The 22,148-nt window shown below is 43.7% G+C and overlaps 1 protein-coding gene across 2 annotated transcripts in view; it reads left to right on the top strand.

The window, feature by feature from the left end:
- Positions 1 to 22,148, top strand: part of LOC109889625 (F-actin-capping protein subunit alpha-2-like) — a 46,990-nt gene that overhangs the window by 7,513 nt on the left and 17,329 nt on the right. For both annotated transcript variants that reach the window (XM_020481194.2, XM_031823131.1), the window contains exon 2: positions 13,211 to 13,274. In XM_020481194.2, the coding sequence (XP_020336783.1) occupies positions 13,211 to 13,274 (64 nt within the window). The remainder of the gene's footprint in view (positions 1 to 13,210; positions 13,275 to 22,148) is intronic.

The raw sequence follows: 22,148 nt of genomic DNA, 5'->3' as shown, positions 1-22,148 counted from the left end.
GTTTATCATCAAATCACAGCCTACTTCACCAAACGCGTTTGAGATAAAAGCACTGTCGTTGCACCAATATACCTAACCATAAACATCAATGCCAAGCTTAAAATCAATACACAAGTATATTTTTTAAAACTTGCATATTTAGTTAAAAGATTCATGCTAGCAGGCAATATTAACTAGGGAAATTGTCACTTGAGTCGGGGTGTATGCAGCAGTTTGGGCCGCCTGGCTCATTGCGAACTGCGTGAAGACCATTTCTTCCTAACAAAGACTGTAATTAATTTGCCTGAATTTGACATGATTATGACATAACATTGAAGGTTGTACAATGTAACTGCAATATTTACACTTGGATGCCACCCATTCGATAAAATACGGAACGGTTCCATATTTTACTGAAAGAATAAATGTTTTGTTTTCGAAATGATAGTTTCCGGATTTGACCATATTAATGACCTAAGGCTCGTATTTCTGTGTTTATTATAATTAAGACTGATTTGATAGCAGTCTGACTGCGCAGTGGTGGGCAGCAGCAGGCCCGTAACTATTCATTCAAACAGCACTTTTGTGCGTTTTATCGGCAGCTCTTCGCAATGCTTGAAGGACAGCGCTGTTTATGACTTCAAGCCTATCAACTCTCTAGGCTGGCAATACTATATGAAATACAAATGGTATAGAGAGAGAGAGTCCTATAATAACTACAACCTAAAACTTCTTAACTGGGAATATTGAAGACTCATGTTAAAAGGAACCACCAGCTTTCATATGTTCTGAGCAAGGACCTTAAACGTTAGCTTTTTTTACATGGCACATATTGCACTTTTACTTTCTTCTCCAACACTTTGTTTTTGCATTATTTAAACCAAATTGAACATGTTTCATTATTTATTTGAGACTAAATTGATTTTATTGATTTATTATATTAAGTTAAAATAAGTGTTCATTCAGTATTGTTGTAATTGTCATTATTTATTTAATCTGTATCGACTTTTTTTGATCCTACAATAATCGTTATCGGCGTTGAAAAATCCTAATCGGTCGACCTCTAGCATGTAGTAACCAATAAGGTGTTAAACAAATCAAAATATACAGTTGAAGTTTACATACACCATAGCCAAATAAATTAACTCAGTTTTTCAAAATTCCAGACATTTAATCCTAGTAAAAATTCCCTGTCTTAGGTCAGTTAGGATCACCACATTTTAAGAATGTGAAATGTCAGAATAATAGTAGAGTGATTTATTTCAGCTTTTATTTCTTTCATCACATTCCCAGTGCATCAGAAGTTTACATACACTCAATTGGTATTTGGTAGCATTGTCTAACTTGAGTCAAACTTTTGGGTAGACTTCCACAAGCTTCCCACCATAAGTTGGGTGAATTTTTGCCCATTCCTCCTGACAGAGCCGGTGTAACTGTCAGGTTTGTAGGCCTCCTTGCTCGCATGCAGTTTTTCAGTTCTGCCCCCACATTTTCTATAGGATTGAGGTCAGGGCTTTGTGATGGCCACTCCAATACCTTGACTTTGTTGTCCTTAAGCCATTTTGCCACAACTTTGGAAGCATGCTTGGGGTCATTGTCCATTTGGAAGACCAATTTGCAACCAAGCTTTAACTTCCTGACTGATGTCTTGTTGCTTCAATATATCCACATAATTTTCCCTACCTCATGATGCCATCAATTTTGTGAAGTGCACCCGTCCCTCCTGCAGCAAAGCACCCCCACAACATGATACTGCCACCCCCGTGCTTCACGGTTGGGATGGTGGTGTTCGACTTGCAAGCCTTCCAATTTTTCCTCCTAACATAATCTTGGTCATTATGGCCAAACAGTTCTATTTTTGATTCATCAGACCAATTTCACCAAAAAGTACAATCTTTGTCCCATGTGCATTTGCAAACCGTAGTCTCTTTTTTTTTTATGGCAGTTTTGGAGCAGTGGCTGCTTCCTTGCTGAGCGACCTTTCAGGTTATGTCGATATAGGACTCGTTTTATTGTGGATATAGATACTTTTGCACCTGTTTCCTCCAGCGTCTTCACAAGGTCCTTTGCTATTGTTCTGGGATTGATTTGCACTTTTCACACCAAAGTACATTCATCTCTAGGATACAGAACACGTGTCCTTCAGAACGCAGTATGACGGCTGCGTGGTCCCATGGTGTTAATACTTGCGTACTATTGTTTGTACACATGAACGTGGTACCTAAAGTCATTTGGAAATTGCTCCTGATGATGAACCAGATTTGTGGAGGTCTACAATTTTTTTTCTGATGTCTTGGCTGATTTCTTTAGATTTTTTTCCATGATGTCATGCAAAGAGGCACTGAGGTTGAAGGTAGGCCTTGAAATACATCCACAGGTACACCTCCAATTGACTCAAATTATGTCAATTAGCCTATCAGAAGCATCTAAAGCCATCATTTTCTGGAGTTTTCCATGCTGTTTCCCCCCCCCCTTTTTTCCCTTTTGAATTTGACCCCTTTTTCTCCCCAATTTCGTGGTATCCAACTGTTTTTTTAGTAGCTACTATCTTGTCTCATCGCTACAACTCCCGTACGGGCTCGGGAGAGACAAAGGTTGAAAGTCATGCGTCCTCCGATACACAACCCAACCAAGCCGCACTGCTTCTTAACACATCCAACCCGGAAGCCAGCCACACCAATGTGTCACAACACCGTGCACCTGGCATCCAATTTACAAATGAAGCATATGTGTTTAGTGAGTCTGCCAGATCTGAGGCAGTATGGATGGCCAGGGATGTTTTCTTGAGAAGTGCATAAATTGGAAAATTTTCCTGTCCTGCTAAGCATTCAAAATGTAACGAGTACTTTTGGGTGTCAGGGAAAATGTATGGAGTAGAAAGTACAGTCGTGGCCAAAAGTTTTGAGAATGACAAATATTAAGTTCCACAAAGTTTACTGCTTCATTGTCTTTAGATATTTTTGTCAGATGTTACTATGGAATACTGAAGTATAATTACAAGCATTTCATAGGTGTCAAACGCTTTTAATGACAATTACATGAAGTTGATGCAAAGAGTCAATATTTGCAGTCTTTTCCAAGACCTCCGCAATCCGCCCTGGCATGCTGTCAATTAACTTCTGTGCCACATCATGGCTGATGGCAGCACATTCTTGCATAATCAATGCTTGGAGTTTGTCAGAGTTTGTGGGTTTTTGTTTGTCCACCCGCCTCTTGAGGATTGACCACAAATTCTGAATGGGATTAAGGTCTGGGGAGTTTCCTGGCCATGGACCCAAAATATCAATGTTTTGTTCCCCGAGCCACTTAGTTACCACTTTTGCCTTATGGCAAGGTGCTCCATCATGCTGGAAAAGGCATTGGTCGTCACCAAACTGTTCATGGATGGTTGGGAGAAGTTGCTCTCGGAGGTTGTGTTGGTACCATTCTTTATTCATGGCTGTGTTCTTAGTGAGCCGAATCCCTTGGCTGAGATGAAACACCACACATGAATGGTCTCACTGTTGGCATGACACAGGACTGATTGTAGCGCTCACCTTTTTCCGGATGCCTATCTAAGGTCTTCGAAAGCCAAGTCAACAAACAGATCAATGACCATCTCGAATCCCACCGTACCTTCTCCGCTGTGCAATCTGGTTTCCGAGCCGGTCACGGGTGCACCTCAGCCATGCTAGAGGTACTAAACGATATCATAACCGCAATCGATAAAAGACGGTACTGTGCAGCCGTCTTCATCGACCTGGCCAAGGCTTTCGACTCTGTCAATCACCATATTCTTATCGGCAGACTCAGTAGCCTCGGCTTTTCTAATGACTGCCTTGCCTGGTTGTCCAACTACTTTGCAGACAGATTTCAGTGTGTCAAATCGGAGGGCATGTTGTCCGGTCCTCTGGCAGTCTCTATGGGGGTGCCACAGGGTTCAATTCTTGGGCTGACTCCTTTCTCTGTATATATCAATGATGTTGCTCTTGCTCCACCTCTACCATTCTGTATACTTCTGGCCCTTCCTTGGACACTGTGCTATCTAACCTCCAAACAAGCTTCAATGCCATACAACACTTCCGTGGCCTCCAACTGCTCTTAAACGCTAGTAAAACCAAATGCATGCTTTTCAACCATTCCCTGCCTGCACCCGCACGCCCGACTAACATCACCAACCTAGAATATGTGGACATCTATAAGTACCTAAGTGTCTGGCTAGACTGTAAACTCTCCTTCCAGACTCATATCAAACATCTCCAATCCAAAATCAAATCTAGAATCGGCTTTCTATCTTGCAGCAAAGCCTCCTTCACTCACGCCGCCAAACTTACCCTTGTAAAACTGACTATCCTACCGATCCTCGACTTCGGGGACGTCATCTACAAAATGGCTTCCAATACTCTACTCAGCAAACTGGATGCAGTTTATCACTGCCATCCGCTTTGTTACTAAAGCACCTTATACCACCCACCACTGCGACCTGTATGCTCTAGTCGGCTGGCCCTCGCTACATATTCGTCGCCAGACCCACTGGCTCCAGGTCATCTAAAAGTCCATGCTAGGTAAAGCTCCGCCTTATCTCAGTTCACTGGTCACGATGGCAACACCTACCCGTAGCACGCGCTCCAGCAGGTGTATCTCACTGATCATCCCTAAAGCCAACACCTCATTTGTCTGCCTTTCGTTCCAGTTCTCTGCTGCCTGTGACTGGAACAAATTGCAAAAATGGCTGAAGTTGGAGACTTCTCCCTCACCAACTTCAAACGTCTGCTATCTGAGCAGCTAACCGATCGCTGCAGCTGTACATAGTCCATCGGGAAATAGCCCACCCAATTTACCTACCTCATCCCCATACTGTTTTTATTTATTTACGTTTCTGCTCTTTTGCACACCAGTATCTCTACCTGCACATGACCATCTGATCATTTATCACTGCAGTGTTAATCTGCTAAATTGTCATTATTCGCCTACCTCCATGTGTTTTGCACACAATGTATATACTCTTTTAAAAAAAAAATTTATATATATTTTTTTTGATTCTACTGTGTTATTGACTTGTTTATTGTTTACTCCATGTGTAACTCTGTGTTGCTGTCTATTCACACTACTATGCTTGATCTTGGCCAGGTCGCAGTTGTAAATGAGAACTTGTTCTCAACTAGCCCAGCTGGTTAAATAAAGGTGAAATAAAAAAATGCCCCAAACAATTGGAAATGGGATTCATCTGAGAAAATTACTTTACCCCAGTCCTCAGCATTCCAATCCCTGTACCTTTTGCAGAATATCAGTCTGTCCCTGATGTTTTTCCTGGAGAGAAGTGGCTTCTTTGCTGCCCTTCTTGACACCAGGCCATCCTCCAAAAGTCTTCGCCTCACTGTGCATGCAGATTCACTCACACCTACCTGCCTGCTGCCATTCCTGAGCAAGCTCTGTACTGGTGGTTTCCCGATCCCGCAGCTGAATCAACTTTAGGAGACGGTCCTGGCGCTTGCTGGACTTTCTTGGACACCCTGAAGCCTTCTCCACAACAATGGAACCGCTCTCCTTGAAGTTCTTGATGATCCGATAAATGGTTGATTTGGGTGCAATCTTACTGCAGCAATATCCTTGCCTGTGAAGCCATTTTTTGTGCAAAGCAATGATGACGGCACGTGTTTCCTTGCAGGTAACCATGATTGACAGAGGAAGAACAATGATTCCCAGCACCACCCTCCTTTTGAAGCTTCCAGTCTGTTGTTCAAACTCAATCAGCATGACAGAGTGATCTCCAGCCTTGTTCTCGTCAACACTCACACCTGTGTTAACGAGAGAATCACTGACATGATGTCAGCTGGTCCTTTTCTGGCATGGCTGAAATGCAGTGAAAAAGTTTTTGTGATTCAGTTCATTTGCATGGCAAAGAGTGACTTGGCAATTAATTGCAATTCATCTGATCACTCTTCATATCATTCTGGAGTATATGCAAATTGCCATCATACAAACGGAGGCAGCAGACTTTGAAAATTACTATTTGTCATTCTCAACTTTTGGCCACGACTGTACATTATTTTCTTTAGGAATGTAGTGTAGCAAAAGTACTATTTTTACTTAAGTACTTTACACCACTGTTAGTTGCAGTAGTGCCCGTGGACCATATCTGCAGTTGGGTTTAGCTGAACGCCCGGGGTAGCTTGCTTTGTAGTGATTTTATGAGGGGTTAGTGTAACGGATTTATGCTGTAAACTCACGCCACAGCTAGCTTGAAATGTTGCAGCTGGATCCACCCAATCGGTGCCTTTTTGCGTGGCTCAATCGGTTTACACATTGTCAACCATCATGGTCATGTGTATGCTGCGAAGCAGAGGATCACTTTCGAGCCCTGTGTGGGGGGACTGGGACAGTGGAGGAAGCTAAACTGTTTAGCAGCACACTGACCTCTGTGACACCTATTTCTCCTGTGTGGTTTTGTGAAGAATGCATGGCCAAAGTAGGAACGCTTCTCATTTTCTGTGCATGTCTGCCCTGCGGTCATAGATTTGGATGTAGAGAAAATGGCCCCGTTGGTGCTATTCTGTCTACAAACAGCTCCACATATGGGTCTTTCTATAAATAACGGGGCCAATGGGTGACATTGGGATGAACATTTCAAAATGGTTTGAAACAAAAAATAAAAAAGATTTTCATGCATTTCCACAAGTGTACTTAGAGGAATAAAAATGTATATGCTAAATGACCCATAACTCCAGCTATACTACACCATAGGTGTAGGACTATACATCCTTTTTAAGCAGGGTTCATACAGACATTGGCAAGTCACATTCAAAGACTTTCAGGGATGTTTTAAAGCTCTTAATGGTAATTTAAGGACCTCAATGTTATACAATTATATTTTTTTATGATTGTACATATAGGACCTAATATGGAACCCCCCCCCCCACCCTCTCGATTCTTCTGTAGCCTGTGTCCCCATTGCTGTTTTTATAATGAAAGTGACTACAAACCACGTTTGTTTTTAAAGGAAGGATTTGTATGGAAAGCCAAGTGGAAGCCAATATTAGATTTGGTTATCCTCCTAATAGCTGCATGTGATTTTTCAACAGAGTAGCGCAATACCCTTCAATTGAAGCAGCGGGAAACAATCAAAAATGGTCACATCTCTCAGAATAACCAATATAAAATGTAATCACAAATAATTATAAGGGTGCAGGAGAACTTATAAATTGGCTACAATAATTACAATATCTTTTCAAGTCCCAAATTGAGGAAAAAATGTAATAAAGTAACAATAAAATAACAAAGCTATATACATGGGGTACTGGTACTGAGTCAATGTTCGGGGTCACGGGTTAGTGGAGGTAATTTGTACATGTGGGTAGGATGACTATGCATAGATGATAAACCGTGTGTAGCAGCGGTGTAAAAACAAAGGGGGGGTGGTCAGTGTAAATAGTCCGGGTGGCCATTTGATTAATTGTTCAGCAGTCTTATGGCTTGGGGATGAAAGCTGTTAAGGAGCCTTTTGGACCTCAATTTGGCGCTCCGGAACTGCTTGCTGTGCGGTACTGGAGAGCACAGTCTGTGACTGGAGTCTGACAATTTTTGGGGATCTTCCTCTGACACACTTAGTATATAGGTCCTGGATGGTAGGAAGCGTGGCCCCAGTGATGTACTGGGCCGTATGCACAACCATCTGTAGCGCCTGCCGAGCAGTTGCCATACCAGGTGGTGATGCAACCGGTCAGGATGCTCTCGATGGTGCAGGATGCTCTCGATGGTGCAGGATGCTCTTTGTCACGCAATCTTGGATAAATCCATCAAGACATCAACCATGATAAAGGGTTAAACAGGTTTTAAATGAACATGTGACTTTGTTAAGTATAGCGATGAACCCCCCCCCCCCCCCCCCCCCCCTTATTTCTTAATGTAATGGCATTACATTCTTTTTGCCAATTTTAATTACTTAACTGTAACAAGCTGCCCAGTGTAGGAAGTCCTCACTGGTACCCCTAGTTTTTTACAGAAGACCCATAGATGGTCTGGGCCTGCTACAGTAGGACTCTGGGTTGGAAGAATAAAATACAACCCGTGTTTAATAATCTGTTTGCTGTGTTTCCTCTGCATGTCTTTTCTTGGCAGAAAGGTGCTTTAGCCCCCTGGTCCAAAGCAACATTCAAGGCTGCAAACACCAATAACATTCAGTTGAAACAAGAATAAGCTAGCATAAGTTTGAATTTGTTTAGATGGACAGTAGTATTATTAGGTCAAACACTAACTGCATTTGTCAAATAAACAAAATCAAGGGCTAGAAGAGCAGTGGTCTCAAATTGTGCCAAAAGCTGAGGAATTGGGTAACATGCTGACCACTCTTGTTGCAAAATCAAACATGTTATTCAATTATTGAATTAATTGTCGGAGTAGAGGACCTTGTGCATTTCAGGTAAATATAACAAAGCCGCGTTTTATATCCATGGACAAATGATCTAGCAACAGCGAGCTAGCTAGCTAAATTGCCATAAATGTTTAATGCTTTTCGACCTGTCCCCAAGAGTTTGTTTTGATATTTTAACTTGTGTGTCGTGATCGCGTTTGGTGCGGGGGGACAAAGTCAACTTGCGCACGATGGCACATGCGTGCGGCCTGTTTGGATACGGTGTAAGAATGACAGATGAGTGGCTGATAAACAGCTCAAAAGGTACTAGACATTTTGGTGTTGTCCTTTTTGCCCAATTTATTTTAGTGGTTCTGGTCCAGTTACTTACAGGTACATTGTGGAGATAAACTTGGTTGGCAGTGGGTGGGGAATCTATTCTTCCCATCGCCTCAATGGATGAGACAGGACAGAAGACCCTATGCAGACTCTACATGTGTACTGTTTTTCTAGTTATTCCAGTTCTGTTCTCAAGGTGCCTATTCATAAAGGCCTGGTCCCATTACAAATATGGGGATGGATGGAGAGGTGCCAGGAAAGAGGATTCGGCCTCCTAGAGAATAGAGTTGGTGCTGTCTTCTACCTCTATAGGATTCCTGCAGGTCAGATTATACTCCCATTCCTCCCTCTCATGGTTTAGGGTTCTGGAGTGTCCCGATAAGAGGTGTGATTCTGGGATAAGGGTTAGTTCCACTGGAGATGCGTGTGTCTTGGGATAATAGATGCTACTGGGAGTGTGAATGTGGGGAAACAAACAACACATTATCACTGGAGGACAGGGAACACAAGAGAGAACAGAAAGCCCAGCTGGTGACTGTCTGCCCAGGACCTTGCAAAGACTAGGCTCCCGCAGGGGGTCTTTGTGTTCGTTGTGTATGTGTGCGCATGACTTTGTTCGTACAGTGTATGTGTTTTGTGTTATTGTCTAGGCCTAAGTATGTTTTAGGTCAATTCCACGGTAACAGTGATGCTGAGATTTTTCACTTTAAAATGTTAAACTTTGGATTGCAAAGTTACCAAACTTCTGCACTGCTTTTTAAGTAAATTTGTTTTTGTAATCTATTCTGTGGAAATTGGTAAAAGTTGCCCTTGTGCATAGTTGTATGGTTTGTTTTAACTTTGCAATCATTCCTTTTGTTTGCTGTACATTTTTAAAGTGAAAAACACTCTGTTATGGTAGAATTGCTCTTTATAAGATTATATTGAGTAGAGTGGCTGTCTAAATTGTGCCCAAAATGTAAACAAAAAGATTACGCCCTTTGTTGGGAGTTGAGGAAAGTGTCAAAAACAATTTTCCTCTTGAGTCTGTCCCACGATCCGCTGTCAGCATCCCTGTTCTCAGTGTTCCTGTGAAATGACCTAAGTGTGTGTGTGTGTGTGCCCGCCCACCCGGGTATGATTCAGACCTAGCGCCATAAAAGTTGTTTCTTCTGCGGACACGACAGCTCAAGCTCTCTCACGCCAAACAACCAGTTAGTCAGAGGCACAGATAAAGTTGCAGAACAATAATTGTCCGTGTGTGTCGTCTGTCAGACCAAAGCTCTCCACGTGGTGAAGAATCTCTTCATTGTCTCGCGTCATAAAATATTCACAGTTGTGGCCAATAGAGTTAATGAAGTGCCATTCGGTCTTTTATTTACGCTCTGCACAGAGGTGTCACTGTTTAAAGAATAAAGATAGCCAAGAGATTATGTGTTTTGTGGTGGCAAGTGAGATGCAATGACATACTAGGTGTTCCCATATTCTTCCAGTCATTGATCCAACAACTATCCATTTAAAAGCGCGTCTTGTCAGAAATATATGAGTGCATTCGGGAAGTAATCAAACCCCTTGAATTTTTTCACATTTTGTTACGCTACAGCCTTATTCTAAAATGTATTGCATTTTCTCCCCTCAATCTGCACAAAATACCTCCATAATGACAAAGCAAAAACATGTAAACATCACATTTACATAAGTATTCAGACCCTTTACTCAGTACTTTGAAGCACCTTTGGCAGCGATTACAGCCTCGAGTCTTCTTGGGTATGACGCTACAAGCTTGGCACACCTGTATTTGGTGAGTTTCTACCATTCTTCTCTGCACATCCTCTCAAGCTCTGTCAGGTTGGATGGGGAGCGTTGCTGCACAGCTATTTTCAGGTATCTCCAGAGATGTTCAATCGGGTTCAAGTCCGGGCACTGGCTGGGCCATTCAAGGACATTCGGAGACTTGTCCCGAAGCCACTCTTGCGTTGTCTTGGCTGTGTGCTTAGGGTCGTTGTCCTGTTGGAAGATGAACCTTGACCCCAGTCTGAGGTCCTGAGCGTTCTGGAGCAGTGGTGGAAAAAGTCCTCTTGTAATACTTGAGTAAACGTAAAGATGCCTTCATATAACATTTACTCAAGTGGAAGTCACCCAGTAAAATACTACTTGAGTAAAAGTCTATCAAAGAATTTGTTTTTTAAATCTACTAAAGTATCAAAAGTAAAAGTATAAACCATTTCAAATTCCTTATTTTAAGCAAATCAGGCGGATAGCCAGGTGGCACACTCCAACACTCGGACATAATTTACAAATGAAGCATTTCTGTTAAGTGAGTCCAGTCCGCCAGATCAGAAGCAGTAGGGATGACCAGGGATGTTCTCTCTTATAATTTGTGAATTGGACCATTTTCCTGTCAAAATGTAACAAGTACTTTTGGGTGTCAGGGAAAATGTATGGAATAAAAAGTACATTATTTTCTTTTAGGAATGTAGTGAAGTAAAATTTGGCAAAAATATGAATAGTACAGATACGCTTAAGTAGTACTTTAAAGTATTTTTACTTAAGCACTTTACACCACTGCTCTGGAGCAGGTTTTCATCAAGGATCTCTCTGTATTTGCTCCATTCATATTTCCCTTGATCCTGACTAGTCTCCCAGTACCTACAGCTAAAAAAACATTCCTACAGCATAATGCTGCCCCTACCATGCTTCACTGTAGGGATGGTGTCAGGTTTCTTCCAGACATGGTGCTTGGCATTCAGGCCAGAGAATCTTGTTTCTCATGGTCTGAGAGTCTTCAGGTGCCTTTTGGGAAAACTCCAAGCCGGCTGTCATGTGCCTTTTTACTGTGGAGTGGCTTCCGTCTGGCCACTCTGTCATAAAGGCCTGATTGGTGGATTGCTGCAGAGATGGTTGTCCTTCTGGAAGGTTCTCCTATCTCAAGGCTGTAATCGCTGCCAAAGGTGCTTTACCAAAGTACTGAGTAAAGGGTCTGAATAGTTATGTAAATGTATTTCAGTTTTTTTTTTAAATATACTTTAGCAAAAAATTCTAAACCTATTTTCACTGTCATTATGGGGCATTGTGTGTAGATTGAGGAAAACAATTAATTGAATCCATTTTAGTAGAAGGCTGTAACGTAACGAATGTGGAAGAAGTCATGAGGTCTGAATACTTTCCGAATGCACTATATATTTTTGAATTGCATTTTTTTTTTTTTGCACCAGCAAGAATTTAGATGAGTGTAGGGGAAACATTGATATTATTATGGGGTTGGAAAAGGGCAAGTGAATTGCACTGAATTCATATTGAGCCTTTTGTTTACCTAGGAAGTCGGCTGGTGAAATGGATGCGTCACGGACCATGGTTTAGTAACTAACTACTGACATGGTTCAAATTGGTTTCATGAGAATCACCCCAATAGTCGCAATGAAGTGCATCATGCTTTTTATTCACGCCCAACAGACGTGTTGTTGTCACGATATAGAAGTAAACCCAGTGAGGTGGTAGGGTAACGATATGATGGGGTTGTTTTTAAGGATAACGCTTATTTTTAAGACGACACATTCTCTTTTACGAAAGCGACCCGACCCAAGAGGGACCAAATTATGTAGAATCGCACAGCATCTCACAATGCTAGGCTATAAGAGCAGAGTTCAGTGTAAATGGAGCATAACCGATAGCCCCGTAGTGGCCCTGCAGTGTTTTTCAAGTAAAGTTTGTTTACATCTCTCTAAAGCATAATAAGGGAGTCCTGATCCAAATGGTTTCATAGGGATTTCAGCAATGCACATACTCTCTTTCCAGAGCAACACACACACGTAATATTCCCTGAGTGCCTCTCTGGTTCACACCGTATCATCACTCATTATGAGAATTGGTCTGCAGCTCGTGCATGAGAAGCTTTGGTGCTCAGCACACCACTGATGAGATGCGCGCGTGCGTGCGCACACACACACACACACACACCTCCCTTTCCCAGCTTGTCAGTCCAGGGGGGTGGGGATGATGGACTAGCCAAACCAGTGAAGCCACATGCCAAGCCCTACACTGGCAGAGAAAGCAGGAGGGGTGTACTTCACTACTAGGCTTCTCAGCACATTTTCATGCCCTTATATGCTCACGAGCCACTCGAGGGAGGGGCTGCCCGCCCCTGGCTGTTAGTTTCACATATCGCCTCCAAACAGGAAGTGTTGTGGTGCAACTGAGTAGCGGCGGGCAGACAGATGCTGGAGGCGCCAACGTTATGAAGAGAGGGCAGCTCTCTGGGTGTACAGTGGCTGAGAAGTGAGAATTGTGGTAGTAAACTCACTGTATTCGTACATCATGATTTAGCGTCAATAACAGAAAAGACAGAGGGAGAAAGTTGACCATAAATGGATGAAAACACATCTACCCAATGTTTTCCCTATGATATTCCCTGTGCTGGTCCTGATGTTTGTGTTGCTGACCTCACCAGTCTCCAGACCTGAGATCTCAAAGTTTAGGAAAACGTTCAGGAAAATGTTGCCTGTGTGACTCACTGATCTCAGAGGTTTGTGTTGGTACTAAGCCTACCCTTGCATTTCTGACGTGTGTGTTTATTTGTTTTTGCAGGTACGCATAGCAGCGAACTTTGTCATCCACGCCCCACCAGGAGAGTTCAATGAAGTTTTCAACGGTGAGCTTTTGTGTGTAGCCTCTTTCTTTTGGGGGGATGCGTGTGTATTGACCAAAGCCAGGAGCAGGGGATCACAACTTGCACTTTAGGTAGTAAGCTGTAGCGAGTAGCGAGTGCTGCTATTTTTATTGACCTGGCCAAAGCTTTTGATATGGTAGACCATTCCAGACCCACTGGTTGATGCTTATTTATAAAACCCTCTTAGGCCTCACTCCCCCCTATCTGAGATATCTACAGCAGCCATCATTCTCCACATACAACACCCATTCTGCCAGTCACATTCTGTTAAAGGTCCCCAAAGTGCACACATCCCTGGGTCGCTCCTCTTTTCAGTTTGCTGCAGCTAGCGACTGGAACGAGCTGCAACAATCACTCAAACGGGACAGTTTTATCTCAATCTCTTCATTCAAAGATTCAATCATGGACACACTTACTGACAGTTATGGCTGCTTTGTATGATGTATTGTAGAGGTCGACCGATTATGATTTTTCAACGCCGATACCGATAATTGGAGAACCAAAAAAAGCCGATATCGATTCAAATCGGCCGATTTTTATTTGTATGTAATAATGACAATTACAACAATAGTGAATGAACCCTTATTTTAACTTAATATAATACATCAATAAAAATCAATTTAGCCTCAAATAAATAATGAAACTGTTCAATTTGGTTTAAATAATGCAAAAACAAAGTGTTGAAGTGCAATATGTGCCATGTAAAAAAGCTAACGTTTGAGGTCCTTGTTCAGAACATGAGAACATATGAAAAGTTGGTGGTTCCTTTTAACATGAGACTTCAATATTCCAAGGTAAGATGTTTTAGGTTGTAGTTAATTTAGTATTTATAGGACTCTCTCTCTCTCTACCATTTGTATTTCATATACCTTTGACTATTGGATGTTCTTATAGGCACTTTAGTATTAGTAGTATTGCCAGTGTAACAGTATAGCTTCCGTCCCTCTTCTTGCCCCTACCTGGGCTCGAACCAGGAACATATCGAAAACAGCCACACTCGAAGCAGCGTTACCCATGCAGAGCAAGGGGAACAACTACTCCAAGTCTCAGGGCAAGTGATGTTTGAAACGCTATTAGCGCACACCCAGCTAACTAGCTAGCCATTTCACATCGGTTACACCAGCCATGAGGCTGATAGGATTGATCAGGATTGAAGTCATAAACAGCGCTATGCTTGCGAAGAGCTGCTGGCAAAACGCACAAAAGTGCTGTTTGAATGAATGCTTACGAGCCTGCTGCTGCCTACCATCGCTCAGTCAAACTGCTCTATCAAATCATAGACTTAATTATAACATAATAACACACAGAAATACGAGCCTTTGGTCATTAATATGGTCGAATCCGGAAACTATCATTTAGAAAACAAAACGTTTATTTCAGTGAAATACGGAACCGTTCGTTATTTTATCTAACGGGTGGCATCCCTAAGTCTAAATATTCCTGTTACATTGCACAACCTTTAATGTTATGTCATAATTACGTAAAATTCTGGCAAATTAGTTCGCAATGAGCCGGGCTGCCCAAACATTTTTACATATACCCTGACTCTGCATGCAAGAGAAGTCACACAATTTCACCTGGTTAATATTGCCTGCGAACCTGGATTTCTTTTAGCTAAATATGCAGGTTTAAAAAAATATACACTTCTGTGTATTGATTTTAAGAAAGGCATGGGTGTTTATGGTTAGGTAGTCGTCCCAACGATTGTGCTTTTTTCGCAAATGCGCTTTTGTTAAATCATCGATTATATGCAATGCAGGACACGCTAGATAAACTAGTAATATCATCAACCATGTGTAGTTATGACTAGTGATTATGATTGTTTTTTTTTATAAGATAAGTTTAATGCTAGCTAGAAACTTACCTTGGCTTACTGCATTCGCGTAACAGGCAGGCTCCTCGTGGAGTGCAACAAGAGGCAGGTGGTTATAGCGTTGGATTAGTTAACTGTAAGGTTGCAAGATTGGATCCCCCGAGCTGACAAGGTGAAAATCTGTTGCTCTGCCCCTGAACAAGGCAGTTAAACCCACCGTTCCTAGGCCGTCATTGAAAATAAAAATGTGTTCTTAACAACACTGTCATCTCAGATTTTCAAAATATGCTTTTCAACCATAGCTACACAAGCATTTGTGTAAGAGTATTGATAGCTAGCATAGCATTACGCCTAGAATTCAGCAGGCAACATTTTCACAAAAATAAGAAAAGCATTCAAATAAAATAATTTACCTTTGAAGATCTTCAGATGTTTTCAATGAGGAGACTCTCAGTTAGATAGCAAATGTTCATTTTTTCCAAAAATATTATTTGTGTAGGAGAAATCGCTCCGTTTTGTTCATCACGTTTGGCTAAGAAAAAAACCCGAAAATTCTGTCATTACAACGCCGAACATTTTTCCAAATTAACTCCATAATATCTACAGAAACATGGCAAACGTTGTTTAGAATCAATCCTCAAGGTGTTTTTCACATATCTATTCGATGATAAATCATTCTTGGCAGTTGGGTTTCTCCTCTGAAGCAAATGGAAAAATGCACGCAGCTGGAGATTACGCAATAATTCCAATGATATGCCTACAAAATACGTCACAATTTTGCAGACACCTTGGGGAAACGACAGAAAGTGGCTCATTCCTGGCGCATTCACAGCCATATAAGGAGACATTGGAACACAGCGCTTTCAAAATCTGGGGCATTTCCTGTTTGAAATTTCATCTTGGTTTCACCTGTAGCATCAGTTCTGTGGCACTCACAGATAATATCTTTGAAGTTTTGGAAACGTCAGTGTTTTCTTTCCAAAGCTGTCAATTATATGCATAGTCGAGCATCTTTTCGTGACAAAATATCTTGTTTAAAACGGGGACGTTTTTTTATCCAAAAATTAAAAGAGCGCCCCCTATATCGAAGAAGTTAACAAGTCCAATACAGCAAATGAAAGATAAACATCTTGTTAATCTACCCATCATGTCAGATTAAAAAATAAAAATGGTAGAGTGGCCAGACAGAAGCCACTCCTCAGTAAAAGGTAAATGACAGCCCGCTTGGAATTTGCCAAAAGTCACCTAGACTCTCAGACCATGAGAAACAAGATTCTCAAGTGTCGACAGCCTGCGCAAAAAAAAAGCGAAGCCGAGCTCGTGACTGTTTCAAATCATCATTAGTCTCGTCATGCATCCTTAGAATGTATGAAAAATCAAAACCTATAGTCCACCATTTGTATCACAACTGAAGTTACATTGCTCAAAATTAAAGCATATTGGAGGACCGGTTTCTTTAACTGCTCAACACAGTTAGTGAATGTGGTGGTGAGTGTGCACACTCCCTGAAATTGTTTGGAGAAAATATATTTTCTAATCTAATCTCTTCTGCTAATTTTAATGAATGTAGCCCACAGACATATAGCATAGCCAAATCAGGGCCTAATATAAGGACAACTTGGAGTATGCTTCTCTGTTGTAAAAAATAAAAAATAAAAAAGACTACATTTTCTTCATACCTGTCTTAAAATAAGGGATTTATTGTGATTGCATATGCTATATTACACAGATTTATTTGTGTGGAAGCAAGGAGATGCTAAATCTGTTTTTTTGTTAAATGGTAACTATCGTGAGACCGGCAGTTATTTGCTTGACAGTCACCGACTGACACAATTTCATAACCGCCACAGCCCTAGTCATCACCAAGCCAGACTGGGTCATACAGTCAGTAGGGCAGCTCTCAGCTCTTCCTCACTGAGGCCTCAGCCCAGTGCATATGAACACACACATGCTGGTGGAGGGACAAAGACCCAGGGACTAATTAGCACACTAGTTAGGTTTCCATCCAGTTGACAACAGATTTTATGCAAATATTCTAAAATCTGCATAAAAACAATATTCCCACCAGAGATTGTTCCATCAAATTGAATTGCTGCAGATTTAAAGGCTGTGAGTGATGACGGTGCACATAAAAATACGTTTTGCGGTTAAATCCACAGTTTCAAATCAAACTGAAATGGGTTTGCATCACATTTTCAGCTCTAGTGATGATTTTCTCACAATTGATTTTGCATTATATAGTGAGTCTACCCATGCTGGTGTTGGCACATGCTCTCTAGCCAACAGCACTCACTATCTGCGTATATCCTACATGATGAGAATATTATGGACAAAAGAGTGAGATTATAATTTTTCCCGACGTCAGCCAAGCATCGATTATCATGTCACCAGAATAAGACCCTAGATATTTATTGTAAAGGAGCATCAAGCTCATCACCTTGTACTTTTAACACCCTGTGACGTTCATAACTTATTTCTTCTGTAGTTGAATAAACTGCATGCTTTCTCAACAAGTCATAGTGGGAGAACCACACTACATGTCATTGTGTGACTCAACGTTTAATTCGATATGATAGTTACGTTAATGTTTATGCATAAAAGCAGTTCCGTTGACATTTCTCGCGTAGTTCATTTTACTGACACAAGATCTCACCTTGTCTAGCGGATTTTGTTTTGTCGACATTTGGAAAGTTGACTGAAATATGTTCTGTTTCCATCAGGCCTATCATGACTATATATTTTTTTTATCCGACATGTACTTTACTCACATAAAAAGGTTGGAATGAAACCTGGTTATTGACGCACACAGTAACACTAAAGCAAGAACTACACAGAGAATCTCACTGCTGACAGACTGCTGATAGGTACTCCCATTGGGAGGCCTTTCCTGTTCTTGCTAGAACAAAAGCGGTACCTGCTACGTGCCGACCCCGGTAGCGACGAACCTATCGTTTCTACTTGTAGAATGGCAATGCCCGTCAGAGGCCAACAACTTGACTTTGAGCCAGTCAGAAAGCACGAACCCCCACATGGGGGAACCAACAGGAGTGACAACAGAAAGGAAGGAAAGGGGGCATTTTCTCTGTACAGCCACAGATTAGCCAGTCACACTTCATATGCAATGGTAGCTAGCTAAGTGCACAGACGCAATGCACACAACGCTAAATACTTCCTCCAAGCTAGCTAAACACTAGCTAGTATTGACGTTATAATTAGTGGATTAGCTAGTTTCCATGAAACAGCTGCCTATGTTAGTGCCTGTAACTAGCTATGTTGGGCTAGCTAGGGAATATGCTAATGTTATTGGGCTAGCTAAACATTTGGATGTGGATTGGCACTGGCACTATGGGATTATGGAGAGTACATTTGATTGTTTCTTTGTTATCTATCTTTAGTCATCTGGCTAGTATCAACAAGGCCCTTCTACAAAATAGCAACATTTAGCGCAGCTAGCTACTGATGGGGGTCATGATAGGGGCTGCACCAAATGATTGATGTATTATAATAATTGATTATGCTTATATTGTTAATAGAAGGGGAAGGGCTATAAGACCCACTACATTTATAGGGTCCTGGACTAGATTAGCTATATATATATATGTTTAATATTATGTTTATTGTTCCACAGTTATTTTCTTTTCTCGTCTCTGCCTCTTATATTGAAACGGTCTGAGAGATGTGAGTTATTGCAGTCAAAACAGGGTGTCTGTAAGAAAGCGCCTCAAGACTAAAAGAGATTCATAGACACAGAACCCTGCAGGGGAGTGAAAGAGATAAGAGACTAGTCAGACATACAATTACTGCTGAGCCCTTAGAAAACACTCATACTATTGTCTCTCCTGCAAGTTTGTATAACTGTATATGCATGGGCTTGGTCTCATGAGTAGAAGGTGTTGACGTAGGCATTTACATCACTGCAAGCATATTAAATCAACTTGGACCCTTTCCTATTTTGCAGAACTTACTCGGAAACATCAAATCAAATGTATTTATATAGCCCTTTGTATATCAGCTGATATCTCAAAGTGCTGTACAGAAACCCAGCCTAAAACCCCAAACAGCAAGCAATGCAGGTGTAGAAGCACGGTGGCTAGGAAAAACTCCCTAGAAAGGCCAAAACCTAGAGAGGAACCAGGCTATGAGGGGTGGCCAGTCCTCTTCTGGCTGTGCCGGGTGGAGATTATAACAGAACATGGCCAAGATGTTCAAATGTTCATAAATGACTGACATGGTCAAATAATAATAATCACAGTAGTTGTCGAGGGTGCAGCAAGTCAGCACCTCAGGAGTAAATGTCAGTTGGCTTTTCATAGCCGATCATTGAGTGTCTCTACCGCTCCTGCTGTCTCTAGGGAGTTGAAAACAGCAGGTCTGGGACAGGTAGCACGTCCAGGGTTCCATAGCCGCAGGCAGAACAGTTGAAACTGGAGCAGCAGCGTGGCCAGGTGGACTGGGGACAGCAAGGAGTCATCATGCCAGGTAGTCCGGAGGCATGGTCCTAGGGCTCAGGTCCTCCGAGAGAATTCGAGAGAGCATACTTAAACCATGCATGCTATGTTTTCATTGTCAACTTCTGTCTGCAATTGCATTAATAAAAGTTTATGCTTGATTTACTTAAAGATATTGTCTGATTGCTGATTTCACCAATAAGCAAATGATTGACAAGGAACCTACACCAACACTACCTAGCTAACATTGGAATCTAGACCATAAGCAACACGAACATTAGGACTTCAAGGTCTTTGCTGTGTGAACACAAACGAGACCGACTGCCCACAGTGTTCAGAGGTGCTAACTACTGTGTGCGGCAAACGTTACACAATCCCTACCGGTGTGTCTGAACTTTAACACACTGCCTCTTAGTTACAAATGTGACACACTGTCACAGGACAGGGGAGTCTCCTTTAAGCAGCTGACAGTGAGATGAGGGGAGGAATTGAGAGGATAAGTGTGTGTTGGGGAGAGGGTTTAAAGATAATCTATTTATTGGATGGATTCTGAGGGCTGTGCGTGTGTATAATCCTGCCCCCATCATGATTAGCTTTGTCACTGAGGAGCGCTGGGGGGCTGTCTGCGCCTCCTTATCGCAGCCAAACACACACACTCCCCGCTACCAATGTGCCATTGCTTCTCCTTTCATCTCTTTTGATTTCACAGCCCTTTTCTTTGTGTCAGCTTGTCATGACTTCTTTAACATCATTCTAAGTCTTTCTCTCTGTTTCTAATGGTCTCTCGCGCTGTCTGTCTCTCGCGCTGTCTGTCTCTCGCGCTGTCTGTCTCTCGCGCTGTCTGTCTCTCGCGCTGTCTGTCTCTCGCGCTGTCTGTCTCTCGCGCTGTCTGTCTCTCGCGCTGTCTGTCTCTCGCGCTGGCTGTCTCTCGCGCTGGCTGTCTCTCGCGCTGTCTGTCTCTCGCGCTGGCTGTCTCTCGCGCTGGCTGTCCTCTCGCGCTGGCTGTCTCTCGCGCTGGCTGTCTCTCGCGCTGGCTGTCTCTCGCGCTGGCTGTCTCTCGCGCTGGCTGTCTCTCGCGCTGGCTGTCTCTCGCGCTGGCTGTCTCTCGCGCTGGCTGTCTCTCGCGCTGGCTGGCTCTCGCGCTGGCTGGCTCTCGCGCTGGCTGGCTCTCGCGCTGGCTGGCTCTCGCGCTGGCTGGCTCTCGCGCTGGCTGGCTCTCGCGCTGGCTGGCTCTCGCGCTGGCTGGCTCTCGCGCTGGCTGGCTCTCGCGCTGGCTGGCTCTCGCGCTGGCTGGCTCTCGCGCTGGCTGGCTCTCGCGCTGGCTGGCTCTCTCTCTCTCGCGCTGGCTGGCTCTCTCTCTCGCGCTGGCTGGCTCTCTCTCTCGCGCTGGCTGGCTCTCTCTCTCTCGCTGGCTGGCTGGCTCTCTCTCTCCTCGCTGGCTGGCTCTCTCCTCTCTCGCTGGCTGGCTCTCTCTCCTCTCGCTGGCTGGCTCTCTCTCTCTCGCTGGCTGGCTCTCTCTCTCTCGCTGGCTGGCTCTCTCTCTCTCGCTGGCTGGCTCTCTCTCTCTCGCTGGCTCTCTCGCTGGCTCTCTCTCTCTCGCTGGCTCTCTCGCTGGCTCTCTCTCTCTCTCGCTGGCTCTCTCGCTGGCTCTCTCTCTCTCTCGCTGGCTCTCTCGCTGGCTCTCTCTCTCTCTCGCTGGCTCTCTCGCTGGCTCTCTCTCTCTCGCTGGCTCTCTCGCTGGCTCTCTCTCTCTCGCTGGCTCTCTCGCTGGCTCTCTCTCTCTCGCTGGCTCTCTCGCTGGCTCTCTCTCTCTCGCTGGCTCTCTCGCTGGCTCTCTCTCTCTCGCTGGCTCTCTCTCTCTCTCGCTGGCTCTCTCTCTCTCTCGCTGGCTCTCTCTCTCTCGCTGGCTCTCTCTCTCTCGCTGGCTCTCTCTCTCTCGCTGGCTCTCTCTCTCTCTCGCTGGCTCTCTCTCTCTCTCGCTGGCTCTCTCTCTCTCTCCGCTGGCTCTCTCTCTCTCTCGCTGGCTCTCTCTCTCTCTCGCTGGCTCTCTCTCTCTCTCGCTGGCTCTCTCTCTCTCTCCGCTGGCTCTCTCTCTCTCTCGCTGGCTCTCTCTCTCTCTCGCTGGCTCCTCTCTCTCTCTCGCTGGCTCTCTCTCTCTCTCGCTGCATCTCTCTCTCGCTGGCTCTCTCTCTCTCTCTCTCGCGGCTCTCTCCTCTCTCTCGCGGCTCTCTCGTCTCTCTCGCTGGCTCTCTCTCGCTGCTCTCTCTCGCTGGCTCTCTCGCTGGCTCCTCTCGCTGGCTTCCCTCTCTCTCGCTGGCTCTCTCTCGTCGCTGGCTCTCTCTCTCATCGCTGGGCTCTCTCGCTGGCTCTCTCGCTCGGCTTCCCTCTCCTCGCTGGCTCTCTCGCTGCTCTGCTCCTGGCTCTTCCAGCTGGATCTCTCGCATGGCGTCTCTCTCTCCTCCCGCTGGCCTCTCTCGCTGGCATCTCCTCTCTCTCTCAGCTGCTTCTCTCGCTGGCTCTCTCGCTGGCATCTCTCTCTCTATGCGCTGGCTCTCTCATCTCTCCTCGCTGGCTCTCCTCCTGGCTCTCTCTCTC

This window comes from Oncorhynchus kisutch, linkage group LG4, assembly GCF_002021735.2.
Source record: "Oncorhynchus kisutch isolate 150728-3 linkage group LG4, Okis_V2, whole genome shotgun sequence".
Classification (NCBI taxonomy): domain Eukaryota; kingdom Metazoa; phylum Chordata; class Actinopteri; order Salmoniformes; family Salmonidae; genus Oncorhynchus; species Oncorhynchus kisutch.
Note: the sequence above shows the minus strand (reverse complement) of the source record. Positions and strands in the feature narration are given on the sequence as shown.